Here is a 17,519-nt window from a genome sequence, read left to right as displayed (position 1 = left end):
GCTTTAGCTCGTTGGGCCTATCGAGTCAGTGATTGTGAAAAACTGTACGCGATGAATTTTTTTCCATTATTTTTACTGAGTTCAGCAATCGAAAGTATATGAAATTTTCCTCTTACTTTTCAAACAATTTTACCCTTGTTGACCTGTGTAATTTGACCATAAGGCCACATACACGCGTTGAGTATTTGGTAATTTTTTTTACTTCAGAATCTGTAAGCCAAAACTAGGAGTGGATGAAACATGGACATTACTTCTGCAATTTCCACCCACTTCTGGTTTTGGCTTCCAGATACTGAGGTAAAAATATCTCCAGTGTGTACGTTGCTTTATGGTTAAACTACACAGGTCAACAAGGGTAACATTAATTGAAAAGTAAGAGGTGAATTTTGTATACTCTTGATCGATAAACTCGGTAAAAATAATGGAAAAAAACCATTACATACAGTTTTTTCACAATCACTGACTCCATAGGCTCAACGAACTAAAGCTTTTTTTCACAGCTCAAATTAAATGATTTAGTCTGGGACTTGGACCTTCCTAAAAATTCTGCAGAATATTTAGGTGCTAGACTAAAGGAAAAAAGTCTGGTAGCTCTTAGTACCTGTTTTTCATGGCCTTAAAGGGGTGATTCACTAATTAGCATTACTGGCCACATCGATATAACGTTGAGAAGCAAGGCTTCTCTCAAATACCTTGTATTGGCAATAGTGCTTATGAGCGGCGCTATTGCTGTCCGCTCATCCCCATGAAGTGATTCCCTCCCCCCCTCCCGGGCTCTGTGACCTCTGTGACCTCTGATGTCTGGTGATGTCACTTCAACTTCCAGTTGACCCAACATCATTACGGCTGACCCCAGTCTCTGTGAGTGACTGGGTTGCAGGCACTGTTTCACCGCTCATCACAGCCCAGCATGTCACATGCTCCCTCCTTCACTGCAGAGCATTGCAAGCAGGAGCGATACTGCGCTGTGACGAGCGGTGAAACGCCACCCACAGCCCAGTCGCTCAGGAAGACTGGGGCCTGCCTCAGTTGACGTGACATCACCGGACGGGGTCACTTCATGTGGATGAGCGAACCACAATGGCGCCGCTCACAGGCACTATTGCCAACACAAGTTGAGAGAAACCTTGTTTCTCAACGTTATATTGATGTGGCTACTAATGAAAAAGGGTAAACCACCTCTTTTAGCAGTATTCCGTATTGGTGGTGGCCCAGTGTATAAATATGGCCATCTCCAAAAATGCGTAAGGGTCGCTTTAATTGACAAAATTAAATATTCTCTCTTGTTATCTCGCAGAACAATTGGTTCCAAGCTTGTGTTCTTCCCACCTTTTGATTGATTTCCCGCTCTCGAACTCCATCCGTCCCTCCGCAGTTAATAAATTTGTTTCTATATAAATAGCAATTTGCGATAATTAGAAATAATGGCTTCGTCAAAAATATAAAGGTTACCTTGCAGAGTCATTTTAGTAAGTAATGGGCTGCTCTGCCATGTCACTTTCTAAACAGACATGTGTTAGTCGGCAAGTGCGCCTTATTTATTGTGACGTTGATTTATTTGCTGTGTAAATTGGGACACAGGCGATAATATAATGTGACATTAATTGTTTAGCAGACTCATCTTTGTTACATACGTAGCTTTCTCCTGGGCGTTTTGATTGCTGAAACTTGTAGAAAACTAATTGAGACTGCTCCGTAGAAGACCTGTGCCCACGGTATGTGTCAGCCGGAGCCGGGTGCCAGTCTATCTATGACTGCAGTAACTAATCACCCACTTTGTTCATTCATTGTCTCCGGGCGGAATGCTTAAATGGAGTGTAGAGGCTTCAATTGTGATATTATAATAGATATTGGCTTTGATATGATGCCAATTTTTGTAGATTTATATGTAAATATTTGTCCGGTGCTGCCAGGCTTTCATGAGCTTAGTAGACAGTCAATAAAATGGGCCATGGTTTACTGGTAGACCTATTGTACGTGTCGAACGCACAGGCACTGCTTTGTCTCTAGTGACAAATGCAGAAAGAGTGCGCCGTTAGGTGACAGCTTCGACTTTTAGTGTCACACATTCACTCAGTAAACAGCCACTCATTGCAAGATTGTGCCACAGCTGGAGAGATGGCACCATGCCATAGCAATATAGGGCATCTGTTTGTCTGCACTGCAAAGCCCCTCTCACAGCTTAATAAATTGCTTACTGATTTGTTCTGTTCTGGAAAGTTGTATCCATTTATTTTAGCTTCTATACAATCTTTTTTTTTTTTTAAAGATTTTTTACTGCTGTAGAAGAAGTTTGACATCCAATGATTTAACAATTGGCGTCATCTTCTGTTGTACGCGGGCCTGTCTGTATCATTAGTGTGGCAATTATGTTAAAATTTGTGCTGACGGCAAAATATGGGGCATAATTACTTGCTTACGTGATAATCTATAGGGGGTTTATGTTGTAAAGACGATATCTAATATAATAGATGTGAACTGGCCCTATGACCATGTTTGAAAGCCAGCCATGTTTGCAAATCGGAAGTTACCCTTGCCTTTCTCAAACCTAAACATGTAGATAATGCTCTTATGCTTGGTTCTCAATTATAACCAACAGGCCCAGAAATCAGTACACCTCTAACTATACATGAAAGGGCCAATATATTGCTCATAAGTGGCCTAAGGATATTCAATGCTGTGTCCTAGAGATAATGGTAGCCAATTCCGGACAACATTTTTGTAATGCAGTGTTTCCCAACTCCAGTCCTGAAGACCCACCATCAGATCATGTTTTTAGATTTTCCTCAATCGGGTTTCCAGGATTTCCATAATGTTGCATACATGATAAAATTATTCACTGTCTAAGGCTTCTTTCACATGTCAGTGATTCTGGTACAAATGTTACTGTGTTTTCACGTACCAGAATGACGGACATACACAGACCCATTAAAATCAATTTCTTGATTTCTTCACGGAGACATGTCCATTTTTTTCTGGCATCACTGATGTCACACAGAAGACACAGTGGTGTGTTCCATGAAACACGTACCAGAAAAACACGTACATTTAAAATGAAGAGCTTTTTAAACTCACCTTCTCCAGCGATGCTGTCTTCAGCCGCTGCTGTCTCCTGCTTCCAGCCCAGCTAATTATGGTCATGAATATGGAGTTATGCACTGCACAGCCGATACGGAAGTAGCTACAGAGGAGAGACAGCAGCGGCTGGACACAGGAGAGCCGGAGATTCAGCACCACGGACAGCAGTTGCTGGGACAGGTGAGTTTAGAATGCCTAATCTCCATGTGCTATCACAAATCACAGATCAGGGATAGCACATGGAGAACACATGTGCCGTGAATCACTGCTACTATTGAGGAAAAACTGAAAACATGATCTATTGGTGGGTCTTGAGGACTAGAGTTGAGAAGCACTGCTCTAATGTGAATCCACACCTAAATAAGGAAGACAAACGCTATCTCATTCTCCAGAAGAAGGAGTATCTACTCCTAAATGCGTCACACAAATTACTGAATATAATCACTTTGTCAGGACTCTAATATTATCTCTCACTGTGGCAGTCCGGTTTTTAACTCTGTCTTCCTCCATTTGTGAATCTACACCTGAGACATCTCATGATTTATATGATGCGCTATAAACAGTATTTTGTGCATAATGGTTTGGATGAACAACTATAATATATCATTAAATATTATTAATGATGTAGCATTATGAGTCTAAGAATTAATAACTATGGTGGCTACACTAACTGGGTTTATTTGAGCCACCAGATTGTGTGGGCTAACTTTCTGTCTCTGCAGACACACACGAAATATTACATCAATATTGTTTAACGCTATTTTTGAGAATCAAGTTTTAAGAAAAAAAGTCGAATTGTATGTGATTGACTTCAAATTTGGTTCTTCTCTTTAAGGCACATTATTTTGTTATTCGTTTTGAGCATCGTCTCAAGAGAATACTTAGATTGGACAGTCCGATCTAAAGAATTCCATACACATTAGATGAAAATGGGCCAACAAACATTTCCTTCGTTAGTCAAACATTGTTTTTTATGGAACCCAAGCACATCGCAGACTATATTGGCCAGTATTGTTTCTTTTTTCTGCCCTGATGCAGCTTGTGTTGATCATTGGCTGAAAAAAATCCAAGATATTTTGAAAGATTACGAATGGTTATCAGTCGAAACAAATGATCAGTTGTTTCACTAAACCATTCAATGATCTTTTTTTTATATATCCACCATCGTCCATTTCATTTTACTTTTATCCAAAGGGTATAACCTCTCTTGCCGTGTTTTAAAAATGGTGGCCTTGTTACAGAGTGACATGTAAAAGATTAGATCGGTGATAGACCAAATGTAGACTTTTGATAACTTCACAAACCAGTTTGACTTTTAAAGTTAACAAACAACAAGTATTATCTAAGTTTTCATATACACCTTGCCATTTATATGTTCAATGACACCGGGCGAAGAATGAGTGATCTTTCTAGTAATATTCTTTCAATGAAAAAATGTTAATGGATGAACTATCTTTCTTTCACAAAAAGATGATGGATCCAAGTTTCATTCAAATATGTTAAATATGGCTGATTTCATTTGAAAGGATGAATGTTTGTGTCACTAAGGACTATGGAGATAGCTGGAAACTGGGGCCACTGAGCTGACCCTCAGACTAGAGGGTCCTGTGCTGTCTCTATTCTCAGAGATACCCCTAATGGTGGGGATGTCTCAGTCTCCTTCCTGGCTCTGCTCCTGACCAGCCCTGATCTTTTAACCCCTCCTCCTCACTCAGGGAGGCCAGGACAGGAGTGTGATTTAGCTCAATGAAATAGACAAAAAGGAGAAACCAAAGCTCTGTGACACAGAACGCACACACAGAGGTATAAGACAGTAAGAGATCAGGTGCAAAACAAGAGCAGGATGTAAACAACAAGATGGCAGGTAGCTCCACAAAAACAGCAAGCATAAAGGAACTCCTTTTCCACCTAGTCTGGGACATCACAACTCACAGACCAACTTAGCATAAACTATAGTTGGCGAAGGTAGAAGATTTCCTCCAGCATAAATATGAGAGGAGCAGATGTGATTGGCTTCCTTACAACATGTGAGCAAGGCAGCCTAATGACCAGGCTAGCGGAGATTAACTCTTGTTAGCCTGTCTATGAATGATAAGACATCAGAAACACCAGAGAAACCATCAGATTGTCAGACTCCGCAATGTGAACAGAGGCTGACGCCTCCATGACAGTTTGTGCAAAACTCCAAGTGACAGTCTGTGATTGGTCAGCCAGCACAATTATTCGTTTTTGAGTGTTTACCCGCCGAATAATTTTGGAGGATGGTGTAATGTATGTGTATTAGGCATTTAGACATCATCATGAGACAACCCAACAATCGTCTTATTTTAATTATTTACTCTAGCGCCTTGATTGATATCCATTCATATATGACAGACTTACAGGCTTTAATATCTTCCATATTTTTCCGTTCATCGTGGCCATTGCTTGAAGGAAAAACAGGCAATTATAATAAAAGATTTATTGCGTACACATAGTGACTGGTAATGTTAGAATTTAAAAGGTTATTACATTTCAAGACACCTTAGTGGAAGGATGTTCAAGATACAGCCGCGATCACATCACATTACATCCTATTGACCAATCTGCCATTATGGTTTCCTACATTACAATATGGATTATATGGTTGAAACTGTAGATACAGAACTTGTAGTCCACACTATTATGCCTATAGTTGTCCATAGACCTAAAAGATGTTTTCTTAATTTGCTTTCATGGGGTAAAGGGAGATAAGCGCCTTCCAGGCGGTTATCTCGGGGGAAACAATAAAATTGGTCAGGAAATCCAACCTGTGCAATCTATTTTTCCATTGACCTCTGACATTGGAGAAAGATCATTGCACTAAACACAAGTTTACGCGTCATCTGGGCTAACGTATGTACGTGTGGCTGCTGATAGGCTTTGCTGTGACACCATACTTCAGGAACCCCATAGTAAATCCTGCATCAAGGCCGTAAAGGCTCCAGTTAACAACAGCTAATGATAAGCCAGTGACATCTAATTATAAACCAGTGACATTGAATGTATGTACTTGGTGTAGGGTGACTACTGGGGAAATGATGGCAGTTTATTATATTATTGACACTTTCAATTATTGCTCTTGCAGAAAATAGAAGAGGAGAATGAAGAAAACCTGCTAGCAGTTCTTACTGAGACATTGGACAGTCTCCCTGTGGATGAGGATGGATTGCCTTCATTTGATGCACTGACAGATGGAGATGTGACCAATGAACATGATCCCAGCCTTTCATCTATGCCTGACGGCACCCCTCCAACACAGGAGGCAGAAGAGCCGTCACTAGTAAGAACCCTTCCTACTGTTTAACAGGAATTGGATGTGCTTCTGGCTACCCCCTGCATGGGTATGATGTAGTCAAAATAAGGTTTGGACTTTAATTTTAGGTCTAAAAAAAAAAAAAAGAATGACGTAGCTGTAATAAGATTGCACATGACATTCTGAACTAGTGGAGTGGCCATTGAGTTGGGAAGTGCATGGATCCTTTTTATTTAGGGAGGTTTATTTTTAACTTCTAGCATTGATTTGTAATGTTATCTGGGACCCATAATCAATATCATCCATTTCACCACTTTCAAGGCCAGAGTGCTCTTCTCCTGGCGTTATTGACCAGATGACACATACTTGCGTGTAACCTCAAATTATTTTAGTCACTGTAATGGAATTGTCCGTACTTGGCCCAAGGAGGTGCTTCATAGCAAAGTGATGGGAAGGTGTTAGTAATGAGGTCAGTGACAAATCTCACTATTCTATTCTAATATGTAATATGAAGATGATGGGAATCTTGGTTTACGTGTAAGCAGATCTCTGGGATGTCGGCTTATCAGAGAACCTTCCACTCTGTAATAATATGTACAGTAGTTTTCATTTTATAAGACGCACCTGATTATAAGACGCACCCCAAATTTGAAGGAGGAAACTAGGAAAAATATCATTTTTACTGTTAAAATGAGGGTTCGTCATATAATCCTAGTGCCTCTTATATTAGCTCACCAGGGGGGGAGTGGCGGTGGTGGAGCGGCTCAGAAAGGTCACAGGATGCAGGGCTTGGAGGAGGGGGTGTCATGGCTCAGGAGGGTCAGTGGATGGAGGGTCAGCGATACTGCGGGCTCATGAGGTGTCACGGTGGTTGATCTGCCGGCAAGTTCGGAGGAGGGGGTGTCGCAGCTCAAAAGGGTTAGTGTGCGGAGGGTCGTCAATACTGCGGCCTCGTGGGGTGTCACGGTGTGGGGCTCCATTGATGTGTCGGCGGGCTTAGGGGTACTTTGCACGCTGCGATATCGCAGGCCGATGCTGCGATGCCGAGCGCGATAGTACCCGCCCCCGTCGCAGCAGCGATTTCCTTGTGATAGCTGCCGTAGTGAACATTATCGCTACGGCAGCTTCACATGGACTCACCTGTCCTGCAACCGTCGCTCTGGCCGGCGACCCGCCTCCTTGTTAAGGGGGCGGGTCGTGCGGCGTCATAGTGACGTCACACGCCAGGCGGCCAATCGGAGCGGAGGGGCGGAGATGAGTGGGATGTAAACATCCCGCCAATCTCCTTCCTTCCGCATATCCTACGGAAGCCGCAGTGACGCCGGTAGGAGATGTTCCTCGCTCCTGCGGCTTCACACACAGCGATGTGTGCTGCCGCAGGAGCGAGGAATAACATCGGACTGTCGCGTCAGCGTAATCATGGATTACGCCGACGCTGCACCGATGATACGATTACGATGCTTTTGCGCTCGTTAATCGTATCATCGAGCCTTTACACAATACGATGTCGCCTGCGATGCCGGAAGTGCGTCATTTTCAATTTGACCCCACCGACATCGCACTTGCGATGTCGTAGTGTGCAAAGCCCGCCTTAGAGAAGGGACTGTTGTGGCTCAAGAGGGTCAGGTTGTGGCAGGAGAGGGTCGGCATACTGTGGGCTTGTGAGGTGTCATGGCAGCAAGCACCAATGATCTGACGGAGGACTATGGACTACGTTGAATCGTCAGCAAACTTAAAGAAAATGGACACGGAGGCAGCGCATGTGCAGATTGACATAAAAGACTTCAAGAAAATGGCTGCTATGTCCCATCAGTGCACGCACCACCTCCGTGGCCATTTTTTTAAAGTCAATCTCATCAACTGCGGGCGATTTACAGCAGTCCACAGATCAATAGCGCTCCCCGTCGTGACACACCACGAGCTCGCAGTATCGCTGACCCTGTGTTACCACTGGCGCGACGGTAAGCCATATGCGGTTTGAAAGGCACCCCCCACACTTTTTTCTTTCAGTTATTTGGGGAAAAAAGTGCGTCTTACAAACCGGAAAATACAGTAATTGTTTTATCTGTTCTAAATTCCTCTTATCTCATATATTTCTGTTTTTCAATTCTTGAGCTATGCCCCCTTCTTCCCTGTATATAAATCTAGTCTTGTTAGCCAAGTTGGGGTTGATTCTTTTGAAGAAACCCACAAGAAAAATTGGAGGGTCATGCCCCATTGTCTTGCACGACTTGATTCACATACAGGGAAGAGGTGGCCATATCTAAGGAACAAACAAACAAAAAACATTGTCACATTCAGGACATCAGCAGCACTTACATCAGGTAAAGAAATCATAATTATTGCAAGCGACAAGGCCTTCTTAAGGTGCCTATGCATCTTAACAGTTGGACCAGTGCTGGCTTGGTCTCAGTTACCCAAGCATTGTCACTAGAGATGAGCGAACCTGAGCTTCGATGTTCTGAGTTTGGGTTCGGAAACCGACTTCCAAAAAAGCAAAGTTCGGGTTCGACGTTCAAGTGATCTACGAGTGAAAACTACTCAAGCGAACAGTGGTGTAGTTGGGTATGATTGATGCTCAGCCCTGTTTGAGCGCGTGTAGTGTTTGAACGGCTCACACTTGGGGTAATATCAGCGTGATCTGATGTAATGTGCACACACGCACAACATTTTTAAAAAAATTGAAAAACCCTGCCCTCCCCTAGAAGTGTTGTGCTTATGGCTGGCAGCATATGGGTGGAGCCACGAACTGCCCAAATACAGACTACTATTGACTTTCGGATCAAGTCTGGGTCACAAACTGAACTTTTTTAAGGCTTGGTTGTACCTGGTGAACTGAACTTCCTAAGTTTCGCTCATCTCTAATTGTCACTACAAGGAAAAAGTTAGGTGTTGCCAGACACTTCTGCCTAATCTCCCAGGAGTAAAATTCAACAAGCCCACTCCATCTCTTCCCTGACCCTCTGATGGGATAGATTTGTAAGTTCCCCATACATATTAGTTGGTCACCGGGCTAGGGACCTATAGTTTATAATTAGTGATTTTCGAATAGTAACTATTCATATTCGGATTAATCATAACGAATCCCAAAGACTATTCCAGAAATTCTTCATGAATAACGAACCTAATGCAAGTCAATGGGGAACCCGAGCATTTTTCTTTTTGTGAAGAATATCAGAATAGTACTCAATATTCCGTAAGCATTATCCGAAAACGAATACTTACTATTCGCCCATCACTATTTATAATCCCTCTATCTGTATTATAATGAACATAAGCTATTCTACACATACTGCCAGCTGAAGCCTATGGTGGGCTTATGGTGGGCTTGTACTAATACACAACAGCCTATATGAACAAACAGAGTTATAATGTAAAACATCAACTTCAGCCAAATATCTGCTGACGCAGGATGGGGGATTTAGATTGTGATAGACTAAATTTACCTAATTTATCTGGGTTGCTATTTTCCCTGCTTATTGACTTCTGCTAGGTTAAATTAATAAATTCAGGTGTTGCTCTCCGTAGGTCTTTGTTCAGCGACTACAGTGGTGACAGTACAACTACAGCGCACGGGACTGGTTGGCCGGTGTCACACTTGCGAGTGCCTCGCGTGTATCTCGCGTGAGTCTCGCGTTGCATCACCCAGCACAAACTCACACTCTCCTCACAGGAGCGGGTCGGTTGCTTGCATCTCTGTGCAGCTGAGACGCTCCTGTCCGGAGAGTGTGAGTCCGTGACGGGTGATGCATCGCGAGACCCACGCGAGATATACGTGAGGCACTCGCGAGTGTGACACCGGCCGTACAGGAAGTCATTGAGCTCAGCGACTTTGCTGATGTACATGGCACGAGCAGATGAGCTGAGTGATTGCATGTAGTAGTCATGTATAACGTAGCCATGATGTCACTGGAAGCTTGAAAGTAACACCTGAATTTAATAGCTGAAGCCGATGGGGAGGTAAATAAACACTTTTGTTGAAAAAAATCCCTTTAAGACTATGTTCACACAGGATGTTTTTGCAATGTTTTTTTCCTGATCAAAACCAGATCTTGTAGCAGGAGGTCTCCTGGGAGTCATCTGCAGTTTTGGTGCATTTTTTTGAATGCAGTTTTTGTGGCGGTTTTGCAGCGTTTTTTTTTATCCTGTAGATGGTTTCAATGCCAGCCTGTTGCTAAAACGCTGCAAAGAATTGACATGCTCATTCTTTGAATAACGCAGCAAACTCGCAGGTGGTTGACAAAACAGCCAGGAAAATCCTGGAGGTGATTTGTGTGTGTGTGTGCATGAGATTTCAGAAATCTCATAGACTTTGCTGGGACTGTAAAAAGGAGTATTTTATTAGCATGGGTTTGCATAACACCAAAGCAATAGCGCTGCTAAAAATGCTGCAAAAATGCCCTGTGGTTCCCATAGACTTGTATGGACGACGGATTGCGACTGATGGACCTGCGTTGCTTTCGCTGGCCGACGCTGCGTTGCTTCCGCTGGCCGACGATGCGTTGCTTACGCCCGGCGGAAGGAACGCTGCATGTAACGTTTTTTCGTGCGTTAAAATGACGCAGAGCAGCGGATTTCGTCGTCGTCCGTTGTTTTTATAATGGACGCCTATGGTGGCGGATTCCGTTAGAATCCGTTATTTGACGGATTCCATTAACGCAACCATCTTTACACAACTGCCCATGCGCAGTTATGTACAGTCAAGAAAAAAAAACTATAACGGATTGCGTTCTTTTGTACAATCCATTGCATCCGTTGTGCCATTATATGCAACGCATCCGTTGCATCCGTCACACAACGCAATGCAACGGATGCCGTTCAACGCAAGTGTAAAACTAGCCTTAAAATAAAAAAAACTTATTCTAACCTCCGGTGCCGGCACCATTCCAGCTATGTTTGCTCTCACTCTCCCAGGGCTTTCGTAACGTTGTTATGTCATGTGAGCCCTGCACTCAGTCAGCACCTGCTTCACTGTCCAAACCTTTGGACGTTTCAAACATCAATAGGAAATGAGTGTCCGAAGGTGGTGAGAGGGATTTTAGCGCTGATTGGGCGCAGAGCTCATGTGATGTAACAACAGCCTTGAAAGACTGAGTGCCAACACGGCTGAAACAGCGCCAACACTAGTTGAGTTTGTGTTTTTATTTTAATGGGGGAAAACAATCTAAATGAGAAGGGATTCTCTGAGTAGTAGACAACCCCTTTAAGGCCAAATCTGCACATCTGCTTCTACTCTCCAAAGGAGCTGGACTATTAGCATGTAAACTGGCCCAAGGATCGTAGAAAAGATTTGAAAATCTTCTATCCTGGATGACTAAACCAGGTGCCATAATAGAAACCCATTTATCTTTCCGGTATGTGGCCTATTCTCCCCTAGGTATAGTTTCACAATAGAATATATTGCCCATGTACTCCTATTTTAGAAAACATGTCCACCCTTGGTATGCTCTTGGTATGCTTTTTTGCTGGCGTCATCTGTATGGAATAATGCAGCAGCACTAATACATACCTCAGAAGTGAGAAATACAATTGTGTACTAGATCAGCTAACCAATAGAGGCCAAAGGAACAATCATCTGGCCTTAAAAATGTGTGTCTATGAATATGGTAACCCTAAGAAATGATATACTTGTAAGAAGATGAAAAGCACTGAGAAGTTCATTGAAATATGAAAGCAGTATCTAGAAGGACAAGTAAGTTCCTAGAGATCTCCAAGCCAATTCATCCCAATTTACAGTCCAAGATTCATTATATTATCTGTAAAATAAAGCTATACTAACTCTTTCTTTATATAAATATCACTTTAAAAGGGGTTTCTACCTAGGCAAACACTAATATTCCTCATCCTTTCTAGGACAATAGTAGAGTTTCCTCCTCTGGGACTTACAACATTGACTATAACAAAGTGGATTTCAGGATGGTGAGGTCATGGGGGAGGCAGCTCCACCGATGTCCCAGAAATAGTAAATTTTACATTTTTTCTAAAGCTGGAATTCCATGTAAATATACAGTAGATATCAAGATGTGTGTAAGACTATAGGTGCCACAAGGCAGATCCAGTGTAGTAGGACCTATGTCAAACTATAGGTGCCACATTACAGATCCGACACAGTATGGGCCAACACCAGACTACATGTGCCACAATACAGATCTGGCACAGTATGGGCTTTTACCAGACTATATGTGAGACGAAGGGAATTTTGTTTACTTACCGTAAATTCCTTTTCTTCTAGCTCCAATTGGGAGACCCAGACAATTGGGTGTATAGCTTCTGCCTCCGGAGGCCACACAAAGTATTACACTTAAAAGTGTAAAGCCCCTCCCCTTCTGCCTATACACCCCCCGTGCATCACGGGCTCCTCAGTTTTGGTGCAAAAGCAAGAAGGAGGAAAAGTTATAAATTGGTTTAAAGTAAATTCAATCCAAAGGAATTTCGGAGAACTGAAACCATTCAACATGAACAACATGTGTACACAAAGAACAACAGCCCGAAGGGAACAGGGGCGGGTGCTGGGTCTCCCAATTGGAGCTAGAAGAAAAGGAATTTACGGTAAGTAAACAAAATTCCCTTCTTCTTTGTCGCTCCATTGGGAGACCCAGACAATTGGGACGTCCAAAAGCAGTCCCTGGGTGGGTAAAATAATACCTCGTAATAGAGCCGTAAAACGGCCCCTTCCTACAGGTGGGCAACCGCCGCCTGAAGGACTCGCCTACCTAGGCTGGCATCTGCCGAAGCATAGGTATGCACCTGATAGTGTTTCGTGAAAGTGTGCAGGCTCGACCAGGTAGCCGCCTGACACACCTGCTGAACCGTAGCCTGGTGCCGCAAAGCCCAGGACGCACCCACGGCTCTGGTAGAATGGGCCTTCAGCCCTGAGGGAACCGGAAGCCCAGAAGAACGGTAGGCTTCGAGAATTGGTTCCTTGATCCACCGAGCCAGGGTTGATTTGGAAGCCTGTGACCCTTTACGCTGGCCAGCGACAAGGACAAAGAGTGCATCCGAGCGGCGCAGGGGCTCCGTACGAGAAATGTAGAGTCTGAGTGCCCTCACCAGATCTAACAAGTGCAAATCCTTTTCACATTGGTGAACTGGATGAGGACAAAAAGAGGGTAAGGAGATATCCTGATTGAGATAAAAAGGGGATACCACCTTAGGGAGAAAATCCGGAACCGGACGCAGAACCACCTTGTCCTGGTGAAACACCAGGAAAGGGGCTTTGCATGACAGCGCTGCAAGCTCAGACACTCTCCGAAGTGATGTGACTGCTACTAGGAAGACCACTTTCTGCGAAAGGCGTGAAAGAGAAATATCCTTCATTGGCTCGAAAGGTGGTTTCTGAAGAGCCATCAGCACCCTGTTCAGATCCCAGGGTTCTAACGGACGCTTGTAAGGAGGGACTATGTGACAAACCCCCTGCAGGAACGTGCGTACCTGTGGAAGTCTGGCTAGGCGCTTCTGAAAAAACACAGGGAGCGCTGAGACTTGTCCCTTAAGGGAGCCGAGCGACAAACCTTTTTCCAATCCGGATTGAAGGAAGGAAAGAAAAGTGGGCAAGGCAAATGGCCAGGGAGAAAAACCCTGATCAGAGCACCAAGATAAGAATATCCTCCACGTCCTGTGGTAGATCTTGGCGGACGTTGGTTTCCTAGCCTGTCTCATAGTGGCAATGACCTCTTGAGATAACCCTGAAGACGCTAGGATCCAGGACTCAATGGCCACACAGTCAGGTTGAGGGCCGCAGAATTCAGATGGAAAAACGGCCCTTGAGACAGCAAGTCTGGTCGGTCTGGTAGTGCCCACGGTTGGCCCACCGTGAGATGCCACAGATCCGGGTACCACGACCTCCTCGGCCAGTCTGGAGCGACGAGGATGGCGCGGCGGCAGTCAGACCTGATCTTGCGTAACACTCTGGGCAACAGTGCCAGAGGAGGAAACACATAAGGGAGTTGAAACTGCGACCAATCCTGAACTAAGGCGTCTGCCGCCAGAGCTCTGTGATCTTGAGACCGTGCCATGAATGTCGGGACCTTGTTGTTGTGCCGGGACGCCATTAGGTCGACGTCCGGCATCCCCCAGCGGCAACAGATCTCCTGAAACACGTCCGGGTGAAGGGACCATTCCCCTGCGTCCATGCCCTGGCGACTGAGAAAGTCTGCTTCCCAGTTTTCTACGCCCGGGATGTGAACTGCGGATATGGTGGAGGCTGTGGCTTCCACCCATAGCAGAATCCGCCGGACTTCCTGGAAGGCTTGCCGACTGCGTGTTCCGCCTTGGTGGTTGATGTATGCCACCGCTGTGGAGTTGTCCGACTGAATTCGGATCTGCTTGCCTTCCAGCCACGGCTGGAATGCCTTTAGGGCAAGATACACTGCCCTTATCTCCAGAACATTGATCTGAAGGGAGGACTCTGGCTGAGTCCAAGTACCCTGAGCCCTGTGGTGGAGAAAGACCGCTCCCCACCCTGACAGGCTCGCGTCCGTCGTGACCACAGCCCAGGATGGGGGCAGGAAGGATTTCCCCTTCGACAGAGAAGTGGGAAGAAGCCACCACTGAAGGGAAGCCTTGGCTGCCCGAGAAAGGGAGACGTTCCTGTCGAGGGACGTCGACTTCCTGTCCCATTTGCGGAGAATGTCCCATTGAAGTGGACGCAGATGAAACTGCGCAAAAGGAACTGCCTCCATTGCTGCTACCATCTTCCCTAGGAAGTGCATGAGGCGCCTCAGGGGGTGTGACTGACCTTGAAGGAGAGATTGCACCCCTGTCTGCAGTGAACGCTGTTTGTCCAGCGGAAGCTTCACTATCGCTGAGAGAGTATGAAACTCCATGCCAAGATATGTCAGTGATTGGGCCGGTGTCAGATTTGACTTTGGAAAATTGATGATCCACCCGAAACTCTGGAGAGTCTCCAGAGCAATGTTCAGGCTGTGTTGGCATGCCACTTGAGAGGGTGCCTTGACAAGCAGATCGTCTAAGTAAGGGATCACCGAGTGTCCCTGAGAGTGCAGAATTGCTGCTACTGTTGCCATGACCTTGGTGAAGACCCGTGGGGCTGTCGCCAGGCCGAAAGGCAGTGCCACGAACTGAAGGTGTTCATCCCCTATGGCGAAACGCAGGAAGCGCTGATGCTCTGGTGCAATCGGTACGTGGAGATAAGCATCTTTGATGTCGATTGATGCTAGGAAATCTCCTTGGGACATTGAGGCGATGACGGAGCGGAGCGATTCCATCCGGAACCGCCTGGTTTTTACGTGTTTGTTGAGCAGTTTTAGGTCCAGAACAGGACGGAAGGATCCGTCCTTTTTCGGCACCACGAACAAGTTGGAGTAAAAACCGTGACCCTGTTGCTGAAAAGGAACAGGGATCACCACTCTTTCTGCCTTCAGAGTGCACACCGCCTGAAGAAGAGCATCGGCTCGCTCGGGGGGCGGAGATGTTCTGAAGAATCGAGTCGGAGGACGAGAGCTGAACTCTATCCTGTAACCGTGAGACAGAATGTCTCTCACCCAACGGTCTTTTACCTGTGGCAGCCAGGCGTCGCAAAAGCGGGAAAGCCTGCCACCGACCGAGGATGCGGTGTGAGGAGGCCGAAAGTCATGAGGAGGCCGCTTTGGGAGCGGTTCCTCCGGCGGTCTTTTTAGGACGTGACTTAGACCGCCATGAATCGGAGTTCCTCTGATCCTTCTGAGGCCTTTTGGACGAGGAGAATTGAGACCTGCCCGCGGACCGAAAGGACCGAAACCTCGATTGTACCTTCCGTTGTTGAGGTCTGTTTGGTTTGGACTGGGGTAAGGATGAGTCCTTTCCCTTGGATTGTTTAATGATTTCATCCAATCGCTCACCAAACAGGCGGTCGCCAGAAAATGGCAAACCGGTTAAGAACTTTTTGGAAGCAGAGTCTGCCTTCCATTCACGTAGCCACATGGCCCTGCGGACTGCCACCGAATTGGCGGATGCTACCGCCGTACGGCTCGCAGAGTCCAGGACAGCATTAATGGCGTAGGACGCAAACGCCGACGCCTGAGAGGTTAAGGACACCACTTGCGGAGCAAACGTACGTGTGACTGCATTAATCTGCGCATGACAAGCTGAGATAGCTTGGAGTGCCCATACGGCTGCGAATGCTGGAGCAAAAGACGCGCCGATAGCTTCATAGATGGATTTCAACCAGAGCTCCATCTGTCTGTCAGTGGCATCTTTGAGTGAAGCCCCATCTTCCACTGCAACTATGGATCTAGCCGCCAGTCTGGAGACTGGAGGATCCACCTTGGGACACTGAGCCCAGCCCTTGACAACGTCAGGGGGGAAGGGATAACGTGTATCCTTAAGGCGCTTGGAAAAACGCTTATCTGGACAAGCTCGGTGTTTCTGGACTGCCTCTCTGAAGTCAGAGTGATCCAGAAACGTACTCATTGTACGCTTGGGAAACCTGAAACGGAATTTCTCCTGCTGAGAAGCTGACTCCTCAATTGGAGGAGCTGGGGGAGAAATATCCAACACCTGATTGATGGTCGCTATAAGGTCATTCACTATGGCGTCACCTTCAGGTGTATCTAGGTTGAGAGCGGCCTCAGGATCAGAATCCTGATCTGCTACCTCCGCTTCATCATCCAGAGAGTCCTCCTGCTGAGACCCTGAACAGTGTGATGAAGTCGAGGGAATTTCCCAGCGAGCCCGCTTAGGCGGTCTGGGACTGCGGTCCGTGTCAGAGACCTCACCCTGGGACCTATGGGTCACCCCAGGAGCACTTTGCTGCTCCAACTGAGGGGGGCCTGGGGTCAATGATTCAACAGTGCCCGGGGCCTGTGTTACCGGCCTGGACTGCAAGGCTTCTAGTATCTTAGCAGACCATTTATCCATACTCTCAGACAGTTTGTCAGCAAATACTGCAAACTCCGTCCCTGTCACCTGGACAGTGGTAGCAGGTGGTTCCACCTGGGCCACCAGTAGCAGAGGCTCCGGCTGAGCAAGTGCCACAGGGGCCGAGCATTGCACACAATGAGGGTCGGTGGAACCTGCCGGTAGTATAGCCGCACATGAGGTACAGGTTGCAAAGTAAGCCTGTGCTTTGGCACCCTTGCTTTTTGCGGACGACATGCTGTTGTCTCCTCTGAGTACAATCCAGGAGGGTATATAGCCAAAAATCAACAGTGCGACCGTACAGTGTAAA

The 17,519-nt window shown here is 45.8% G+C and overlaps 1 protein-coding gene across 3 annotated transcripts in view; it reads left to right on the top strand.

The window, feature by feature from the left end:
* The window catches only part of PPARGC1A (PPARG coactivator 1 alpha), a 206,617-nt gene that overhangs the window by 89,030 nt on the left and 100,068 nt on the right, over nt 1-17,519 (top strand). For 2 of the 3 annotated variants that reach the window (XM_075346931.1, XM_075346930.1), the window contains exon 3: nt 6,185-6,379. In XM_075346931.1, coding sequence (XP_075203046.1) covers nt 6,185-6,379 — 195 coding nt within the window. Of the gene's footprint in view, nt 1-6,184; nt 6,441-17,519 lie in introns of those variants that run through there. The other variant, XM_075346932.1, reaches the window with a different exon arrangement.

The sequence above is a fragment of the Anomaloglossus baeobatrachus genome, chromosome 1 (assembly GCF_048569485.1).
Source record: "Anomaloglossus baeobatrachus isolate aAnoBae1 chromosome 1, aAnoBae1.hap1, whole genome shotgun sequence".
In the NCBI taxonomy this organism is placed as follows: domain Eukaryota; kingdom Metazoa; phylum Chordata; class Amphibia; order Anura; family Aromobatidae; genus Anomaloglossus; species Anomaloglossus baeobatrachus.
This window is presented reverse-complemented; position numbering and strand designations above follow the sequence as displayed.